At 41.8% G+C, this 20,648-nt stretch overlaps 1 protein-coding gene and 1 long non-coding RNA gene across 8 annotated transcripts in view; both read left to right on the plus strand.

Annotated features, from left to right (window-relative positions):
* sorcs1 (sortilin-related VPS10 domain containing receptor 1) overlaps nt 1–20,648 on the plus strand; it is a 190,538-nt gene that overhangs the window by 161,419 nt on the left and 8,471 nt on the right. For 2 of the 7 annotated variants that reach the window (XR_015101929.1, XR_015101930.1), the window contains exons 19-26: nt 2,931–3,117; nt 3,716–3,849; nt 9,840–9,966; nt 10,825–10,937; nt 12,164–12,298; nt 14,891–14,990; nt 17,929–18,034; nt 18,609–18,762. Coding sequence is in view for 4 of the 7 variants with exons in the window: in XM_086121207.1 (XP_085977333.1) it covers nt 2,931–3,117; nt 3,716–3,849; nt 9,840–9,966; nt 10,825–10,937; nt 12,164–12,298; nt 14,891–14,990; nt 17,929–18,034; nt 18,605–18,762; nt 18,873–18,910 (1,098 nt within the window). In the remaining 3 variants the exon portion in view is untranslated. Of the gene's footprint in view, nt 1–2,930; nt 3,118–3,715; nt 3,850–9,839; nt 9,967–10,824; nt 10,938–12,163; nt 12,299–14,890; nt 14,991–17,928; nt 18,035–18,604; nt 18,763–18,872; nt 18,923–20,648 lie in introns of those variants that run through there. The other 5 variants (XM_086121205.1, XM_086121210.1, XR_015101931.1 and 2 more) reach the window with 4 other exon arrangements.
* LOC147200748 (uncharacterized) lies at nt 3,859–7,436 on the plus strand. The gene is made up of 2 exons (XR_015101932.1): nt 3,859–7,224; nt 7,297–7,436. It is a non-coding gene; the product is annotated as an uncharacterized LOC147200748 (long non-coding RNA).

A 20,648-nucleotide genomic window follows, 5' to 3' on the forward strand; every position in this document is an offset into this window, starting at 1 on the left:
AAAGACATTCAGACTATGAAAGACAAAAGTTGCTGTTGTTTGATGAGACAAAGACTGAACTATTTGGTGTGACTGTCGAACATCATGTTTGGAGTAAACCAGCCACACCTCATCACCTGGCCAATACCATCCCCACAATCAGAGGTGGGCAATTTAGAACATTTTGCCAGTCCCTCATTCGTCATCCTCCAGTGGCCTAAGCACCAATCCGCCATCGTCAGTCCGTCGTTTTTTCCGAGACAAACCCTACTGTAATCTTTGTTTTAACCACACTTCCATCAGTCAATTTCATCGATGTGCCAGTCCGTCTATCAATAATAGAACAGAAAAAAAATTCAGTGTGATTAATTAAAATGGTAAATGGAGTGCACTTAATATCAATGTATCTACATCAGGGGTGCCCATTAGGTAGATCCTGATCTACCGGTAGATCTAAGACAGGTCCCAAGTAGATCCGAGGAGTGTCAAGGAGAAAAAAAAAAAAACAAGCAACCATTTGTGTGTCTTTGCACATGTTAGTAATATTTTTTTTTGTGTTAATGTACGCTGCACCCTAATCATCCTATCGGTCTCATTTTCACAAAAAATAAAATAAAAATAAAAAATAAAATAAAGTAGGTAAATCTTGAATTTACGGTGGCGCGTGATTACGTCACCGGAAGTTGTTCGCGCTCAGCAGTCTGCAATTGCAGCTTGTGATCAGAGCTGTTGCGCGCTATCTTTTGTCGGCATTATTCTCATTCAGAGTTTGCTTCGTGGACAATTCACAGAGGGCCCGGGCAAAGAATAGGAATCTAGAGGGCTGAGGGAAGCACTTTAAAACGGTACGTGTGAGCAACGATAGTTAACAGGCTGCAAAAGTGCATCGCATGCCTCCTTTCAGGCTGTTTCTCATCATGGCGTGTGTGTGTGTGTGTGTGTGTGTGTGTGTGTGTGTGTGTGTGTGTGTGTGTGTGTGTGTGTGTGTGTGTGTGTGTGTGTGTATGTGCATGCGCGCGCGCACGCGCACACCAGTAAGGGTAGATCCCGGGAGGTTAGTTGATCGAAAAGTAGATCTTCGGTCCAAAAAGTTTGGGCACCCCTGATCTACATCATAAGGTAGATTACACTGACAAATGAAAACTCACCTGCGTCAATGCTTAGTCCGTAATTATTTATTTATTTTTAACTTATCCTGCATTCATCACTTGTCAGGAAAACAGGAGTCAAAGAGTGGTGGCAGTCTCGTGCTGCAGGAAGGGTTTTCCAGCAGCAGGAACTGAGAAATAAGTCAGGATAGAGTGAAAGATAAAAAATGTGGCAATGTACAGAGACATCAAGAGCACTCCTGACCTCAGACTGTGGTGATAGTTCATTGTTCATGAAGACAACAACATTGAATGAAGGTTAACTACACTGCATTGGGGCAGCTTCTAATGCAAATAAAAATTGACAGTGCACTGCTGGAGGAGCAACTTTTCAAATTAAAATGTACCGGTATGCAAAAACACTTCATTGTATTCTTTCAATAGGTAAACAATGAATGAACTATCAATATTGACTGGTATTTGTCAGAGATTTTCTCGGACAAAGTTAAAGAAATGACTCGGCACACAGGAAAATTGTCTTCAATATCGGCGGGAGCGGATCTCTGAGAGCGAACGACGGTTAGTTGCTCCGCGATCACAGTCTCGGCTCCCTCTCCGCCGGTTCGAACTTTTATTGTAGAATCCAAGAAAAACACTGCCCCCGAGATTTGCATACCGCGCCCCCCGGCCCGGCCTCTCGGTAGTGATCTGATCTACCCGAATACACAAGTCACAGACTTTGCTGATGACAAATGATCACCTGGGCGTGACAGCTGTTCCCAAACTGTCTATTGGTACTCGACAACTCTTTGTTCCCAATTTGTACATTCCCACTCTGTGATTGAATCTAGTCTTCTTCCATCTGTTCGCCCCCCCCCCATGCTTTGACGTGATTACTCAAGAAAAGCCCAAACGGCCGACGCCTCTGCGCTCAGTATGTCCAGACATGCCCAAATTAACCGAAACTTTAAACATGATACAATTTTGTTCATAGATTTCTCTATCAGTATTAAATACTTATTTTGAGAAAAACATTTCACCCATATCACCCAGCTCTACTAAGCACATTATATATGATGATTATGATAATAATAATAACGCTGGTCGCGCATGCGCGGGGAGATGAAAAATAAATACTTGCACTGTCTCAAAATTTGGGCCAAAATGTCACCATTTCAGGGCCAGACCTATACTGTACTCTTTTTTTAAATATGTAAATGAACAAATGTGTGTAAGATGGCAATTTATGAACTGTTTGTGTTATGTTGATTCTTTCTATGAATATAGTTCGTTCAGTTTTTTTGTATTTGCTTTTTTTTCGCACGTTAACTAACAATGAATAAATATTGCCCTTTTTTTTATACGTTTGAAATTAGTGTCCAAATTATATACGTGATAATACGTTTAAAATTTATTATCCATCATTCTCAATATGTTTGTACTGCACGAAGACCAACTGTGCACGTCAATCTTTTAACAAGTCTCGAGTCATTGCCCGCTGTTCCCTAAAAGTTACAAAGAAAAAAAAAATATATATATATATATATATTATTTTTTTTAAAAGTATTTTTATTGTCATCTTTCAACTTTTAATTCTTGTATTTCATTATTTATTCTTGTGTCCTTCTCAAGGTGACACAGCTTAGCGGGAGGGTGTCACAACCCCTGGTGAAATCTGGATCTTGTCTCATATTCATCTTTTGATGTCAAACCCAAATGTTTTCACTCTACAGAAAAGCCTGGCAGGAGTGCGACTATTAATTATCTGATAGAGGACAGGAGTGCAACATACCTAAAAAGGGTATAATGACAATGTTCTACACTGCCGACCAGACCTTCAGATGTCCTGTCTCTTCTTTCCAGGGTGACGCAGCACGAACAAGCATCACACTAGATTTCGGGGATGGTCACGCTCTGACATATTCCAATCTGAGCTCCATTGAGTATGGGATCAAACACATCTACAAAAATGCAGGCATCTATCGGGTGACTGCAGCAGGGAAAAATAGCCTCGGAACAGACACTGCAATTCTCTACCTACACATAACATGTGAGTTCTACATAGACTTATATTTCTGTTTACAAATGTGTGTTTTTCGGGAGATCACATTTTTCATCGAATTTCATGGTCTTTATTGATTGACTGATTGATCACAATCAGTGAAAATATGGCTCGACAGTATTTACCAACAGAGTCCAATGTGCCACATACTGTAGATCAGGGGTGTCAAACTCATTTTTGTCAAGGGCCACAATGGCGTGACCGTTTTCCTTGGAGGGCCGTTATGACTGTGAAAACATTTAACGATCGTTTTTGAACGATTGTTTAAGTTGCTGTGATGAGGGGTTTGGTAACAAGAAAATGCTTAAAATATCTCTCTTATTTATTACATATGAGAAGTTGAAATTATGGTCCAGATTTTAGCAATCATGGTAGAAGGTGACATTTGATTTGCTTTTGCGGGCCACGTAAAATGATGTGGCGGGCCAGATCTGCCACCCGGGCCTTGAGTTTGACACCTGTGCTGTAGATACACCACAGGCCAGGGATGCTACTTATATCATAAATAAAACATACACAATACATTTCTCAGAGCATCGATGCATCTTCCTTCTATTTATGTAAAAGTATCTGTGTTTCCGAGTAGGTCAGCTGGAATCCATCCATCTCTCTGCACCCTTTGTGGCTGTGAAGAATAAGGAGGTGAACCTGACAGCAATTCTGCGGCCGAGCCTAGTGGGAACTGTTACCTATATCTGGTGGATTGGAAATAGCACAGAGGTAGTGAATATGTACAGTGCACTTGAATGTTTGTGCCGAATCCTCTGTTTGTAGATAATATTTTACAGCAAAAAGGTTCTTAAAATTACGTCTTTTGAGCACATTTTGCCAATGAAGACCCTAATTTCTGAAAAACACTAAGTTGTTTTTGTCTGAAATAACCCTTCCGAAAAAAATCAACGGCTGGTCATAATGCTGAAGAGTATGTGTATACACTGTATGTACATGGTGTGTTTTGGTGTCACTGTGCACTTGTCTTACGGACCCGTCCACAGCCCAAAAGGTTCAATGTGTTTCCCCTTTCCCATGAGCTCACCAGCTATGGGAGGGGCCATGGGGTCGGGCGCACTGTCAGGTGGGTAGTGGCCGAAGGCAGGGACCGTGGCACTCCAGTCCCTGACTCGGGAAGCTGACTTGAGGGATGTGGAATGTCACCTCTCAAGCAGGGAAAGAGCACGAGTTGGGGGGTGCGCCCCACTATTTGAGATTGACTGTCATAAACCATTCATTGAAGGTGAACCTTATACTCCGAAGCGATTTATAGTGTGGTAATGTACAGTAAGACACCCACTAAAGTGCAGATTACAAAAGTAACGCAAAGAAATCCATGGCTTTACCACTTCCTACATATCACTTACCGTATTTTCACGACCATTCGGCGCACCGTATGGTTGGGCGCAGTCTCATTAATGGGTGCTATTTCTGTATTTTACACATAGACAAAACGCACTGTATTATTGGGCGCAATTTTAAAGTGGTAAAACATACGCCAGCTTAAACATACGGCATGCATGCGTGCACGCTAAAAACACGTTAGCTTGAAGCATACGGTAGCATGCCAAGACATACGGATACAAGCTAAAAACACGTTTTTAAAAAGGCAACGGAAGCAAAACTGAGTTCCGTTGTATTTTATTTAGCCATTGTACAATGTACTCACGTTTTTCGATCAATCATCACCCAGAAATCCATCAAAGTCCTCATCCTCTGTATCAGAATTGAACAATTGTGCAAGTACCGGTAATCCATCAAAAACGCCGTGTTCCCTCTCGTTGTCAGTCACTCTCATTGCCATGTGGCTCCACAGAAATGATGCCGGCTTTGCCAAAAACTCGAACAACAGTGCAAGCAGACACATTCGTCCAAGCAGCCACAATCCATTCGCAAATTGTGGCGTAACTCGCCCGGCGCTGCCTCTCACTCTTTGTAAAGTTGTGTTTGCCATCGATCATCCATTGTTCCCATGCCGTTCGCAACTTTACTTTGAACGCCCGGTTGATGCCGATGTCCAGCGGTTGGAGTTCTTTAGTCAAGCCTCCGGGAATAACGGCAAGCTCAGAGTTCATTTGCTTGACTTGTTTTTTCACCTCTGCTGTGAGATGGGCACGCATGCCAAAAGCATAACCGATGGCTTGAAGTTTGAACTGAGCTTCGTAGGCGTGTCTCTTTGTAGAATTTATTTTCGGGGGTTCTTAGAAACCAAAACCGAAGTTGTTTTGCAACAATGCACATAGCCACACTCTATACAGGTGTTGGTACCTGCTTGTGGCGTCCCTTTAGCGTCCACTTACACGCCCACCCTTCACTCATTGGCGGACTTCTTCCCCGCATGCCTGTCGTCACTCACGTCTGCCTTTTCTCTCTCTCTCTCTCTCTCTCCATATATGTATATATACACGCCCACCCTTCACTGATTGGCCGACTTCTTTGCCGCATGCCTGTCCACAGTCACTTCCGCCTTTTCTCTATATAAACAGCGTGTCGGCTGTCAGTCAGGTTTTGGAACTCAGCGCATACACAAGACGCTCCGCATCATAAGGCGTCCTGTCCATTTTGGAGAAAATTTAAGACTTTTAATGGCGCCTTATAGTCGTGAAAATACGGTACTTTAATGAAACAGGATATGTGAACATGGACTGCACCTCTTAGCCATTCAAATCAACATTCTGTACCCCGATTCAGCCTGTTTTAGAAGACTCCTTGATGTAATGAATTTCTATTTCAACTATGGATAAGCGCCTGCAGCCATTACAACTCGACAGTGTCAATTAACTCATTTACACCCTTTGACGTATAAATACGTCAATTAGCGCATAGCCGCTCCCTCCCCATGACGTATTAATACGTCAATCACGTGTTTTCATGGGGGAGGGTGCAAGAGAGTCTGATACAACTTCTCACCACAGGATTAGGCTTGACGGCAATGTTAAATAGCAAAACAATGGCCATCGGGGGGCAGTGGTGCAAAAATCAACCAGGATCACGCCGCAGAAGGAGTAGAAAGGGCGTACAGTGAAGGAGGGGCGTATGTGGATAGTGGATTGGAACATGAGCAACTAGCAACGATGGAGAAAAGGAAATAACTAACTAAAAATGATTTTTTTCGGTATAAAAGCGTCCTCGAAACAAAACAACAAAGGAGATGGTGTTTGTGTGGAAGAGAAAATGAAGCTTCGATCACGTAATCGAAAGCAGCACCCGTCAAACGAACGTCGGCCTGCACAAACATGGCGGGCTACACGCAGCCCGCATAGCTCACGCCGAGTTTCGAGTTCATCTGATGAAGATGAACATGCTCCACGTCAGCGATCATCGCTTGGCAGAGCATTTTTTGCCTCCCGATGCCCCACATCGCCCACAAATCGTCTCCCCGGCGACTTCCAGCGATGACGGCAAAGAGGCTGCATTGCTTCGCATGGCCGACGCCGGGCACACGTCAGCGATTCATTGGAATCGTCTCGTAATGACGACGGCGAAAACGATGAATTGGAGAGCGATTTGGATCCCGATATGTCGGACGAATACGTGCCTTCGGACATAACGGAAAGCAGCTGAGAATCATCGCCAGAGCCGCTGGAACGAGGAGGTAACTGCTGACTAGCTTGCAAGTTCCCATTCAAAACTTCATCACTTCTTATGCCTCATCAGTCACTTTTATGTACCGCTACATTCCCCGCTATACTACAAAGTTGCCAGTAACACTAATCATTTATATGCGGTTAATGCGTCTCGTAGATTTGGATTAAAATATGTGCCGTAAATGTGCTGACTTGCATGTCGCCATAGGTTTTAAAAAAACAAAACAAAAAAAACAGGACACATTTGGTCCGCTCAGCTCTGCTAAAACCACTAGTGTTAAATTAATATTCCATTTCATGTCAAATTGGATGCTGAGCAACGTGGAATGAATGGTGTAAATAGCAGTGTGCGAGCATGTATGTGTGTGTGTGAGAGATGTTGAAATGTAAGTGGAAAGCAACAATAAAAAAAATAGAAAAATAAAAGTGTGGTAATTGTACATACTTCTATAAATTACAGATTGTCCAACCAGAAGCCAAAAGATGACGACTCCTCGCTTTGGTGGTGGAAAGAAAGGTAAATAAAATTATTGTACCTCACTCTGCAGCAAGATATATTTGCAACTTTTTATGTTTCTATAATTTATAGGTCGTGCATCTGGACGTGGTGGGATGAATCGATGGTGACAAACTGGATGGAAGCCAAAAACCATCTTCTCCACAGCTGCACTTTTGTTCATAGTTCAATAGTTTTGTTGTGTGCAAATAAATTATTTTGCTACAAAAACATTATTTGTAATGTTCTTTTGTAGGAGGAACACATTATTGAGGTATTTGAGCTGCCACAAAAGCAAAAAATAGTGTAAAACTTGAAATGATGCTTTTACAAAAAGCTCATTTTCTCTGGATTTCTGCAGAAAATCGGCCTTTTCCATCAAACTTAGCAGTTTTCTAATGCTGATTGCGAATGAACGGAGAAAGATAGAAACAAACTTTTTTTTCTGCTGAAAGAAGAGAGTCTCACCTTTCTTTTGACAGGTTGCATGTATATATAGCCATAGAACAGAAAATTCTGTGGGCCTTGCAAATCAGTCAAAATTCAGTAAAATGTGAGGGATTGAGGGGGTTGCTCCAGTGAAAAGGGGTGGTATTCAATGAGTTAAATAAAGGATAACACACTTCATTTTCGTCTGTCTTTGGTTTCATTAATGAAACATGCGGTCGAAATTATCACCTGAATATTTGACCGTTTGACAACTTTGTGCGACGCATTTTCATATCATTTGCCTGGAAGGTGATTTTTTTTTGGAGGGGTGGGGTGGGGGGTGCAGTGGGAAGAGGCATGTCTGGCAGCAGCAATAGTGGATGATTGTGGTTGTAATGTGGCATCAACTTCAAAAAAGTTCTTTCCACAAACCCCACCTGTCCAAAAAATGATTTTTGGGCAACATCGAAAATTGGTCAATACTTTTATTTTATACGTTTATACTGTACACAGCACACATCAGACAGCCGTGGTGGCTCACACACTCGCGTAGACAGTTGCTCCCTTCTCCACATGCACTCCAACATACAACAGTGGCCATAACAACACAAAATACACAAAACACATGCTAAAAAATTTTTTTAATCGTGTGAGGCAAAAATAAATAAATAAAAATCAAGCAAGATAGGCAGATATTCTCGTGAGACGGAAACCCCACCGAAGGCCAACGTTTCTGAACCGTTCCTCTCCGTTCTGTTCCCCTCCCCCTCTGCTCCCTTTTCCCTCTCCCCTCCCTTCCCCCTCTACCCCTCCAGTCTGCTCCCACTACAGTAATGACCAGTCAAATTGCAGAAAATCACAGCCTTTGCGATTAGAAAATCGCATTTAACAAAATCACGATATTTGCAAATGCAATTAAGTGTTGAGACCTTTTTCCAGAGAGGGTTGGACTCCCTTTGTCACAAATTCTATTCATATCTTTCATGGACAGGATTTCTAGGTGCAACCAAGGAGTTGGGGGAGTCAGGTTTGGTGGTTTTTGCAGAGGATGTGGTTCTGGTGGCTTCATTAAGCCATGATCTTCAACTCTCACTGGAGTGTTCACATCGAGTGTGAGGTGGTTGGAATGGAAATCAGCACATCCAAATCTGAGACCGTAGTCCTCAGTTGGAAAATGTTCCAATCTGATTGTGAACATACATCTTCGGCGAACATATTCATTGTATTGTTAGTTCGAAATTAGATCACTGTAGTAGAAGGTGCAAAATAACATTGATATAGCCAAAATCCAATGAAAATTAATGTGAGTAGTTTAGTAGTGAGTAGAATTTTTTTTTAGTTTTTAAAAATTCAGCCCCAGGGCCAGTTGAATACCAGGGCTTGGTACCCATCCCTTGCCACATCTGAGATACAAAAGAGTTTGTACACTTGTGCAACCATAAAAAATATTTCATTTATTGTTGTTGTTATGGACGGCCCGGTGATCAACTGGTTAGCGCGTCAGCCTCACAGTGCAGGGTTCGATCCTGGCTCCGGCCTTCCTGTGTTTGCATGTTCTCCCCGTGCCTGTGTGGGTTTTCTCCGGGTAGTCCAGTTTCCTCCCACATTCCAAACACATGCGTGGCAAATTAATGGAACACTCTAAATTGTCAGTAGGTTTAAGTGTGAGCCCGGATGGTTGTTCGTCTCTGCGCGCCCTGCAATTGGCTGGCAATCGGTTCAGGGTGTCTCCCACCTACTGCCAGAAGACAGCTGGGATAGGCTCCAACACGCCCCGCACCCCTTGTGAGGATAAGCGGAGCAGAAAATGGATGGCCAGATGGATGTTTTTGTCGTTTTACTTCTTCATGATACAGATATTTTTAATTGATTAAGTTTCATAGGCCATAGGTCACAGTAATGGCGGGGAAAGGTTTTGAGGTATTTTTTTCCGTCATTAACATGAACAGGAAGGCGCATAAAAATATATATCGACATAGATGACAGGAAGGAGTTGCTGGTACCCTGATACCTTACTCTACGCAGTGTGTTTGTGTGTGCATGTGTATTTGTGTGCGTGTGTGTGTTTGAGAGCTAAAGTGTATGTAGTGGAAATAACAGCGGTGTGAGACGTGAACCAGCTGTTTCTAAGTTTCCCTCATGGGAGCCCTGAGATTCTGACTCTTTCTCAACTCTCCTCCTCTCTCTCCCTGACTTTATTTTCCCAGCAGCCCATAATCACTCTTGAGGCAAGTGTGACATGTACATTTTCCCAGGAAGGCATCAGCACAGTCACCGTGCAGGTGTCAGCAGGGGATACTATTCTGCAGGAGCAAAAGGCCATCTCCGTCCATGGTGAGCCAACTTTGTAACTGCTTCTGAGATGCTGTCCTTGTAAGAAACATCTCATTAAACATGAAACAAAAATGCCATGCCAGCCTGTAATGGTTGCTCTGATCATCATTATTATTACTTTTATGTGTATGATGAGCTCTCTCTCGCTCTCTCTCTTTTTACACATATACAGTATATATATATACATATATATTTATTTTAACCTGGTGGCCTAGTGGTCGACTGGTTAGCGCATCGACCTCACAGTGCTGAGGTGCAGGGTTCGATTCTGGATCCGGCCTTCCTGTGTGGGGTTAGCATGTTCTTTTCTCTGGGTAGTCGGTTTCCTGCCACATTCCAAAAACATGCACCGTATGTTAATTGTTCACTCTAAATTGTCCCTAGATGTGAATGCGAGCACGGATGGTTGTTCGTCTATGTGTGCTTTGCGATTGTCTGCCAACCACTTCAGGTAATGCCCGAAAAACAGCTGGGATAGGCTCCAGCATGCCCCGCAACCCTTGAGAGGATAAGCGATATTGTGCCACTCCTCTGTAGGGCCATATTTACCTCCATAACAGTATCCCATACGTTTTTCTATTTTTTTGCAGATGACATGACTTGTACTTTGTCCGCATGTGTGTCACAACACGGACGTGATTACATTCGATTTTACAAAAGATCCGAATCGGGCATCATACCATGCAATGTGGAAGCAGCTGTAGATAATTACTTGGATATTAAATGACCTCCAAACTCTCCCGGTTGCGTTAATCTCAAACACAACCAGACAAAATAGAATTAGATGCAGAACAATAGAATCTCAAAGATGGCCTCTAATGACAAGGTAAAAGTGAACATAATTTCCTTTTCATACAGAATATTTCCAGTCTCGTCTGCTGGCCTTTTCTTCAAACTTGGACGACCACAACCCTGATGTTTCAGAATGGAGGCGGGATGTGAGCCGAGTCATTAAGAATTCGCTTATCCAGGTAAAAATGAGTAGCTCCTGTCATGGAAAATGCCTTTTTTTTTCTTTAAATACTGTCAGCTTGACTGAAGGCCAGTCTGCAATTGCAGCATGACCTCGCTGCCACTTTCAAAGTGAATCTGACTTTCATGATGATGGATCACAAGACAGAGAGGGCAGGGGAAATTTATAGTTTCAGATCATTTGGATTGCAAGGCTCTTGCCCACGCCAGTGTGCAGTGCCACACAAGCAATAGAAGTTGCGGCAATGGAAGCCTTAATGTCAAATGTGAGCCTACCCCAAAGGGGCAGTTTCAGGTCAATGCTTTTGCAGCTTGTCAAGCGAGAGGCATAGTTCAAACCTAGAAGGCATGTAAGTACAGAGTTTGCCTTATTAATTGGCTGCTTGATGCAACTTCCTGCAAATCTGCAATACATTTGCATCATATTTCCCCACATTTTCCTTTGACAAAATTCCACTTTGAGCCCATAAAATACACACCGCGTATCCTTCTACCAGCGGCTATGTCTGTTTATTTCTTATTAACGTCCGGCAGAATACCCATGAACGTCTAAGATCAAAAATATAACAAGATGAAAACACAAATCTTTAACTTGCACAACAACAGCAAATATATTATTTGCAGCACAAGCACAAGAATGAGTCGACGTACTGAGTAAATTTCAATGCAACATTTTGCCAAAGCAATAAGGCCAAGCGGCGAGCTTGCAATAAACTCTTTATTGAGAGCACAGGAAAGGTTAATGTTGGCCATAACCACGCCAAGACAACAACGCTAACCGGTTCATAGCTTATAACACCCATTCCACTCTCTCCTCACTCCTGCCACCCAACATCTTCACACTCCTGTTGCCTTCACAGCCTCTCCGGAAATGACAGAGCTTGTGCACTGTATACCACGGTTGCCACAATGTAAAACACATTGGATCTTAGCTACACAATTTGCAATATCTAAATGACACCGGGGTGCCAAATTATAAAACGTTCACATTTCCAGTTCATGTATACATGAGATATCGACAATATATGAAGCAAGTATGATTTCATAAAATCAATAGAAAATGATTGAATGGCTTGTCGAAAATCAAATTCGTGTGCATGTACAGTTCCCTCCTTCAGCAGATCGACATTTAAAACACACCAAAACATTGGACACATACATTTTAGCCAGTGCAATTATGCCTATCAACGTACCCTCAATTTCTCTCCAATATGTTCCCCACCAGGCCACGGGTGTGAATGGGGATCATCTACTCGTCACTGTCCTCCCAGGTTTGCCGACAACAGCAGAGTTTTTCCTCCTGCTTGACAAACCGCAAATTGAAGGGGAATACAAAAAGAAACATGCTTATTTAAATCAGGTAAGAATGTTGGTTTAGAATTTCTACTTCCTTGACTGTCAACATGTCTCCAAATCGGCCCTTCTTATTCCTACCTTTTGACAGCATTTGTATTGGCAGGGTGATTTCAGCATGTTATCCACGAGGAGATAATTGTCATTCATACTGTTTCAGCCTGGTCAACTCAGATATTGAATCCTGAAAAATAATAACCAAAAAGTGACTTCAGTCTTCTTCCAGTAGATGTCAGTATTTGCACATTAGTGCATGACCATCCTGGAAGAATTGCTTCATTATACTCATCGAAATAACCTGAGAGATATCAGAAAACTATCAGGGCGAATGATCTTGAAACTCTCCTGTGGCTCATCAAGCAGGGATATAGATATTGTCCGGATTGATGGATAAATCACTGAATCACTCCTGGCTAAAGGTGGACTAAGAGAAGCTTTGACTTTCTTATTCAAATAACTGATTGTAATCATTTTTGATCTGCTCTCTGTGGGAAAGGTTCCATGAGAGTGAGTGAAATATGAAATTGCAAAGGAAATCAATTTGGTTCACTTGCATGTGGTTAACCGCATGGAAAAGGTCCGTTTTTTTCCCCTCCTATCCAGCAATAAATCTTTATTCAAGGTCGTAATCGTAAAGGGACTGTGCATATTAAAATTTATAGTTAGATTTACGAACTTTGTCAGGTACTAGGACCATAAGGGAACTTAATTTAATATACAAAGAAGCATAAATGACTACACGAGTTACTCTAAGTTGCAGTAGTCCACTCTGTGTTTGTTTCGAATGTGCAAAATCATCCATTGAAGAAAATCTTTTTGGGATCATAATCACCTTAGCTTTACTGTCAGGAGTGTATTGATGTGAGCATTGGAATATCCTGTTTAGAGTTGCAATAAGTAGTTTAACATTGGGTTGTGCTCATCTATCTTTGCATCAACATTAGGTATCTTCAGTATAAAGGTAGTGTGCCCATTGAAGACAATGCTGATTAATCAAGTAAGGTTGCAAGTCATTCGCATTCAGACTTTCACATAAACCTAGGAGTTGCTGCAAGGGACTGAAATTCCTGTGGGACACAGTGGCTTATACATAATTGAGATGAATCCTAAACCGTTAACTGTATCGTCAGAACTTTTAAATATGCCCCTTAATTCAGGGTGCTTCACAGCAGGAGTATCTCAGGTATTTTGGACCGTTTCTTTTTTGTCTTCCCTGCTTTTTGTGCCATGTTTTTGTGGTCCGTTAACAAAAATAATCCCATAATTTGTATACAGAGGATCAAACCTTTTAACAGGGTCACAGACACGTAACAGCAAGCGGGCTGTCGGGGGCTGTGCCCGTTCACGAACATGCTTATGCCCCCAGACCCCCATTTGAGGCATAGATTTCTAAAAAAATGCTATTTTTGTGGTGTGAAATACTAATGTTGAGTTGCTTATCACAAAGACATGACATTTAAAGAAACAGTGGTGCTCAGTCTTATCTGCAACAGCCAATCAGGGCCTGACTAACATAATGTTAGCATACCTGTCAACTTTTCGGAGCGCCAACCTGTATAAACTACCAAAAAAATCCTTATAAAGAGCAAAAAATCCTTCTATAAGTCAAAATAACGGCAGAAAAAAACCCACGGAATTTTCAGTGATATTTATTGTAGATCTCCATAATACAATGTCTGGTTAATGTCTAGTCATCATTCTACTTAGTGTCATTACTGTGTTCAGAGTTGTATTCCTGCGTTACTTTTTTCACCAACTCCAAAAGCAAACGGAACTACCTGTTGGGGGGGGACGCAAATCTTCAGAATCCGTATGATTTGTGCGATACGGGCATATACGTAAGATTCACCACAAAATCCGTATGAACTATGGCTAAACCGTATGAGTTAACAGGTATGTGTTAGGTACACACTACGCAGGTTTATGCGCAACAAGTATGTCAATGTTTGCATGGGAGAGTCCTGCACATCTTTCAAAGTGAATCTGTATTTTTTTGGGTGGGTGGCATGATGTTCTGTTGCAAGACGTGTCTGTAAAATATGTGCTCTTTTGTAAATAACAAGAGCCGAGCACACTGCAATAAACTGGCACTTGAGGTAGCAGTCTAAAACTCAACATAAGTGTAAAAACATTTATCGGGACATTTCTAATTATGCCCACAAAAATGTCAAAAAATATTGCACCAATATTTTGTACGCTATGAATGAAGCGTTTCTCTCATGCAGTGACATAAGCTCTGCAGTGAGCACCTGAGAGGAAAACGCCAGCTCCACGAAAGACGTAATACTTGGGTGATCATTCTAATATTTCAGAAGCTGATGTGAGCATAAGTATAAATGTCAACATGTATTTTGGTGACTCTTTGGTGAATCTTTTTTTTTCTTGCTTTTTTTTTTTGAAGCAAATAAACGTGATACTGATACATGCATTTTAGGTGATTTGGTGTTTTTCACAAACTCACAAAGTAGGCAGTCCCACTGAAACATTTTAAGCACCCAAACGTTTTTCTGCTGAAGAAGAAAAAAACTGAAGACATAAAATAAAACATATAACATTTTAGGGTTCAGATTAACCTCAGTTTAATTCTTTGTACCAACAGTTGTTTGAGATGATGCTGAGTGCCTTGAATCAAAATCTGGTTCAGTTCACCCTGCGACCTGGGGTCCAGGTCACAGTCTACGCAGCACACCTATCAGCAGGTAATGAACAGCCACTGGTGTAAAACTATTTTGTGCTGCCTTTTTCAAGTCACTGTTGAGCAATTTAATAGTCAGCATACAGAAAGTATTTGGAAATTTATCTGATCTACACAGCGGATATGCACTGTATTATGTGCTGTACATGCTGTCCTCATTGCTGAATAATGCCAACGCTGTGTGTGATTGGCTTACACCATTTAGCAACACGATAAACTTTGAGAGTAAGAATTGTTGCAAGTATGTGTGCCTCTCTGCTAAATGGGATGCTGCTACTGTCCCGACCAAAAAAGCAAATGCCCTGCAATAAATGTAACCACTGTATACTTGTAATTACCGTAAACTCTTTTAACTATCACTCACCTGTATATTATACACCCCCTCCAAATCACCCTCAAAAGCAATTTTATTTCTCTGTACTTGTGTACGATTTGCTGGTACCCTTAGAAATGCTGCGGAAAATGATCAAATTTACGTAATTGGTTAAAAAAAATCATATATACATAATGGATGGATGGATGAAAACCAAATCATGGAGCTTTGTCTGTCATTGCCAGCCGATTATAGGGATAGACAGAGCAAATAAATTATTTTCTATTAAATGGCAGTCAGTATGTAACTGACATGGGCTCATCTCATCATCATCATCACGGTCTCCTGCTTATCTGAGATCAGGTCGCGGCGGCATTAGCTTTAGCAGGGAAGGCCATTTTTCCTTCTCCCGACTTTGTCCACTTTGTCTTGCTTGTCCTGGGAGATCCTGAGTCCTTCCCAAGCGAGCTGGTAGACAGTCTCTCCAGCATGTCCTGGTTCGTCCTCTGGGCCTCGTCCCAGTGGGACATGCCTATAACACTTCACTAGGGAGCCATCTAGGAGGCATTCTAATAAAATGCCCAGGCCATCTCATCTGGATCCTCTCAACGTTGAACAGCCCGTACTAGGGTGTTCAATACCCAATACTCCTGGAGCACCCCGCACAATATACCCTGGGGTACCCGGTCAAAGTCTACAAAACGCATGTAGACTGGTTGGGTAGGTGAACTCCCCGGTCCCCCTTCTTAAAATAACCCTGGTCTGTCAGTCAGTCAGTCAGTCAGTCAGACTCCAATGTCCATGCCCTGTTTTAGAGGGATCTCAACCAGCCCCACAACATCAAGAGCCTTTAGGAAATCCGGACGGATCTCAACCGCCACTGGGGCTTTGTCACCGAGGAGCTTTTTGACCACCTCAAGGACTTTAGCCCCAGAGATAGGAGAATCCACCTCTAAGTGCACAGATTCTGCTTCCTCAATACAATACATCTTTTTTTTTTTTGCGCTTTTACTACAGCTGCAGCTGTAACAAAGCGCTTTATAGAACAGTTAAAAAATAATAATCATACATAATAATAATCATAATAATAACAACACAACATAAGACACGGACAGTCATGCAATCTTAACCACTTTTACTGTGTACACTTGGTTATTTGAAGCAGTTATAGATGAAATAGGATAATCAATGTGTACTTTCATCCGGGGGATCGGAGACATCATGCCCAAAATGTGCACACACCTGCTCCAAGCTAAGTTTGAAAAGAAACAAGAAGCTGTAGCGTCCATTGACAAAAAAAACAAAAACAAATAAATATAGATTCACTTCTCCTGTCCCATGTAAATCCGCCTCAATTCCGAGCGGCAACTCTCAGTTCTTAATATGTATCCACGCTCCGCACCGATGCGCCTCTCTCCTCATCCACCAGACTGTCCAACAGCACCGCTGTGTTCGCTGAACAAAACGGGGCTGTGAAAAATGCTGCCCATTACAGGCGCAAAAAACACAAGCGCCCCCTGGGCTGTCCAGCGGGGACAGACAAATTGCGCCAGCATTCCTCCCGATCAAAATCAGTGCTGGCCCACGCATGCTGCCGAGAAGGCGCAACCACCAAGCACGGATTATTCTCCTTTGACAAATGTTGTGGCCAAAACACTGAAAACAGTTCATATCGGTTCTACACGAAGGACAACAAACATCATAGGACAAAACAAAAGACAACCAACTCTTGCAGACGGCTGCCAACTACGGCGCTATCTTGGAGTCTTCGATGTATTCTCCCCACCATCTCACAGTGTCTCGATTCGAGATCAGCCATGCCCCATCTCCACTATTTCAACCCGAAGCCCTCAGAAGCGTTTTCTCTCACACAGCATCATTCGTTCTGCATGTAATTCATCAGGTATGTTTGGTTTTCCTGCTGTAAATTAGGGTTTTTTTTTTTGCAAATGTAAATCTTAATTGATGAATACAAAACTTTGAATATCCTAAATACAAAATAGTACCTTCAAACTAGAACCATAAATTTAAAAAAACAACAACAAAAAAACATTCAATTCACAAAAAATGAAACTGTCTGGGTTATTTATTTATTTATTTATTTATTTTTGCATTTAAACTCAATTGTTTACAGCGGGGCTGTAAATGCTTTGCTTGGCAGTCCATTTCCATTCCTACAGCTTCAGCAATACAGCATGCCCATCAGTCACTGCTGTGCACATAATAGAATGCCACTTTATGGCAGTTTGTTTTTGGAATGGAACCCCTGCCAAAGAAAGACAGCCATCCTTGCCCAGTGGAGCTGCTGTGCGGGCTGGTCATCTGGAGAGGGCGCGGTGGCCTGCCAAAATACTCTCAGCTCAGTGTGCTCACAGCGTGTGTTTTGGGGCACTTGGAGCAGCTTAATAGCATTTCAATTTAGTTCAAAGAGAACGTTTTAATTCATGGACAAGAAAATGAAGTTATGTGCTTGGTCACGGAACAACTCGTAAGTCAAGCTACCACCTAAGATTACAGTATATTTGGTATGCTACCACTTAGTTTCGCTAGGTTGTTAGCGAAACTAACTTTAAGTTGTTTTTGAAGCGACATTTACGATGCTTACTTCCGTCTTCTGTTTTCTCCGCAGCACCGCTAGTGGACAGCAGCGGGAACCACAGCACCCCTGCCATGTTGATGTTGCTGTCAGTTGTGATTGTGGGTTTAGCTGTTTTTGTCATCTATAAATTCAAGAGGTAAAATCTTCCCGAAATGCTATGAGTATGAGGGCACTACAAGGGAAGCAAGTGAAAGGTTTTGTAGCTTGTAGGTGGGGAACTTGATAGCTTTGTCAACAAAAGCACCTTGCTAGGTTCCATTTAGTTTTGATAGCCGCCCTTCTGCAAAATTTGACGGAGGGGAATCATCTTTTCCCCTCACACATATTTTCAAATAACTTGGAAGTCTTTTGTTTGGTCTAAATGTCAGTCCGTCATCATAGTTTATCGATAGTAAGCCCTTTTAATGTCGGCAGTTGACCTTTCTCAAATGTTAAATGTCTGCTCACCAATGTGGTGTGTTGCACAGTAATAGGGCAGGAGGTATCATGACGATTCAGACAATCAAAAGAAAAGAGCAAAACCTTATCACCTGTACTTGTAATTGCTGAGACATCACACATATTTCAGAAATAAATGGTTTGTAGCTGGTGTGCAAATAGGAGAGCAGTACAAGTGAGGTGAAGACACTTGAAGTGGCCCCGCTCTTGTTAATTCAGTTAGGCTACACCCTTCATCCATTTGCCTCAATGTAAATCTTTTCTCAAGGAAGATCCCAGGCCTCAACGTCTATGCACAGATGCAGAACGAAAAGGAACAAGAAATGATTAGTCCAGCTAATCCAACAGAGGCCACGGCAAGCTCCCAGCGGGACGTGGTTCATTCTTTGGAGACTTTGGACACAGCTTTTAACTCACGGCTCATTGGTAAACATGCTGTTGATGGCGTTTCATTTTTGTTTTCACTTTTCATACCTCTGTGATTATGTTTGTGTTCCATCATGAAACTCATCTTTCACTTGTGTGTGTGTGTTTAGAACTTAAGTGGTCCAGTCCAGGAGGGCATAGAAACTAAAAAGATAAATGAGTATGATGAACAGTACATCTGTGAATATTAAGGGCTCTATATTCGTGCCCAGTGCAAGTTTAATCATTCTCTTCAAAATCGGCGCACAGTCCTTGACATGGCAGAAGCAACTGATTTGCTGGAATCCATGCAAGAGCTCGAATTGCACAAAGGAGGTCTAAAAGGAACAGCGAACATACCTTGTGTAATTTAAAATTTGCCAGGGCGATAATAGACCACCACCACTGTGATAAAAAAACAAATTTTAGTTCAATGAATTGATTTCTAGAGTGATTGAGAGAGTTTGATGCACGCTGTTGTTGTATTTATGAAGTACTTTGTATACAATGACATCCACCACACATCCGCTCAGAATCTTTCTGCTTGCACCTCAATCAGAGTCAATAAAATTGCTTTACAGTACCTGCTCCACTACTTAGATGTGGTTCCAGCACATGTAAAGTTCAAACTACTTTTAGCCTCTAAATTCACAAGTGAAACGGAGGCATCTCAAATTAAATGCCCTCATGACGCAGGGACGCCCACTAGGGCGCAAAAGTCGTCTGCCGAATTCCCAAACACGCGAAACACATCTTGCACTGGCACGAACATCACTATGTGCCAGATTTGACGCTCGCGTACACCTGCCCTGTCTATGAATATAGAGCCCGAAAAGTTTAGACAGATCAGATTTGATCTGATGTTCTTCAATGAAATACAGTGTTCCCTCACTAACTTCGCAGTTCAGTTATTGTGGGTTCACTCGAAAACGGATTTTCATCTGCAATCATAATTTCATGTATTGCAGTTTTACCTTCTTATTTTGGCATATTTTCTTGTTACATTTCTTCCTTTTTAATTGGACCATCAAAAAATGTAGTTTTTATTTATTTATTTAATTTTTATTCAAGGAAATGTTTTTGCAAAAACCGAGACCATAACAATAGCTTGTCACCGATAATCAGCAGCCTGGTATTCATTCTATATTTTGCCTTTTAAAAGTAAGATTTATTAAGTGTAACAAGTGTTTAGAAGGGTAGGCACCATGTGGGGGCGTTTGTAATGCCCCCCCCCCCAAAAAAGGTCAACATCTACTTCACGGAAATTCACTTATTAGGGGGGTGCTTGGAACGTATCACCCGCGAAAAGTGAGGGAACACTGCAGTGTGTTTTGCCAACTAACCAACCTGTTTTGTGTCAATATATATTTAATTTTATAACTAAAATTGTAATATAAAACATTAAGGCAAGCAGCAGCAATGTACTTTCAGCAGATTGTGTTGTGATTTCAAAACTAAGATAAGACAGTCTATAAAATGTGTATTTAGGGTGGCCATTATCGCTAATGAAAAGCAGATTCTTTCGCAGTTCAAAAATATATTCAACCACACATAGAGTTTATTGTCCCTTATCCTAGTAAGTGACAGGGTGGGCGTGATAATAAATCTGGCTTCATGTCTAAATGTCGAGTTAAGAAGTGACGGTGATTTTCTTTGCCTCGAAAACACACACACACACACACACACACACAGCAACATTAGCTCCCTGTGGTGATGAACAAAATACTGTCAATCCCTACAGATGCTTTGCCATGGATCGAATTATAAATTATTGAGTTATGCAAAGGATATTGACAACAGTGAAAACATCAAACATATCCAGTAATATATTCCTCAATGTGTTGTCAAGTAAATTCTCCTGTAGTATGCACTGAGCAAGAGAAAGAAAAAGACAACATTGCTTTCAA

The sequence above is a fragment of the Hippocampus guttulatus genome, chromosome 9, assembly GCF_054856545.1.
Source record: "Hippocampus guttulatus isolate MCC_2025c chromosome 9, RoL_Hgut_1.0, whole genome shotgun sequence".
Lineage (NCBI taxonomy): Eukaryota > Metazoa > Chordata > Actinopteri > Syngnathiformes > Syngnathidae > Hippocampus > Hippocampus guttulatus.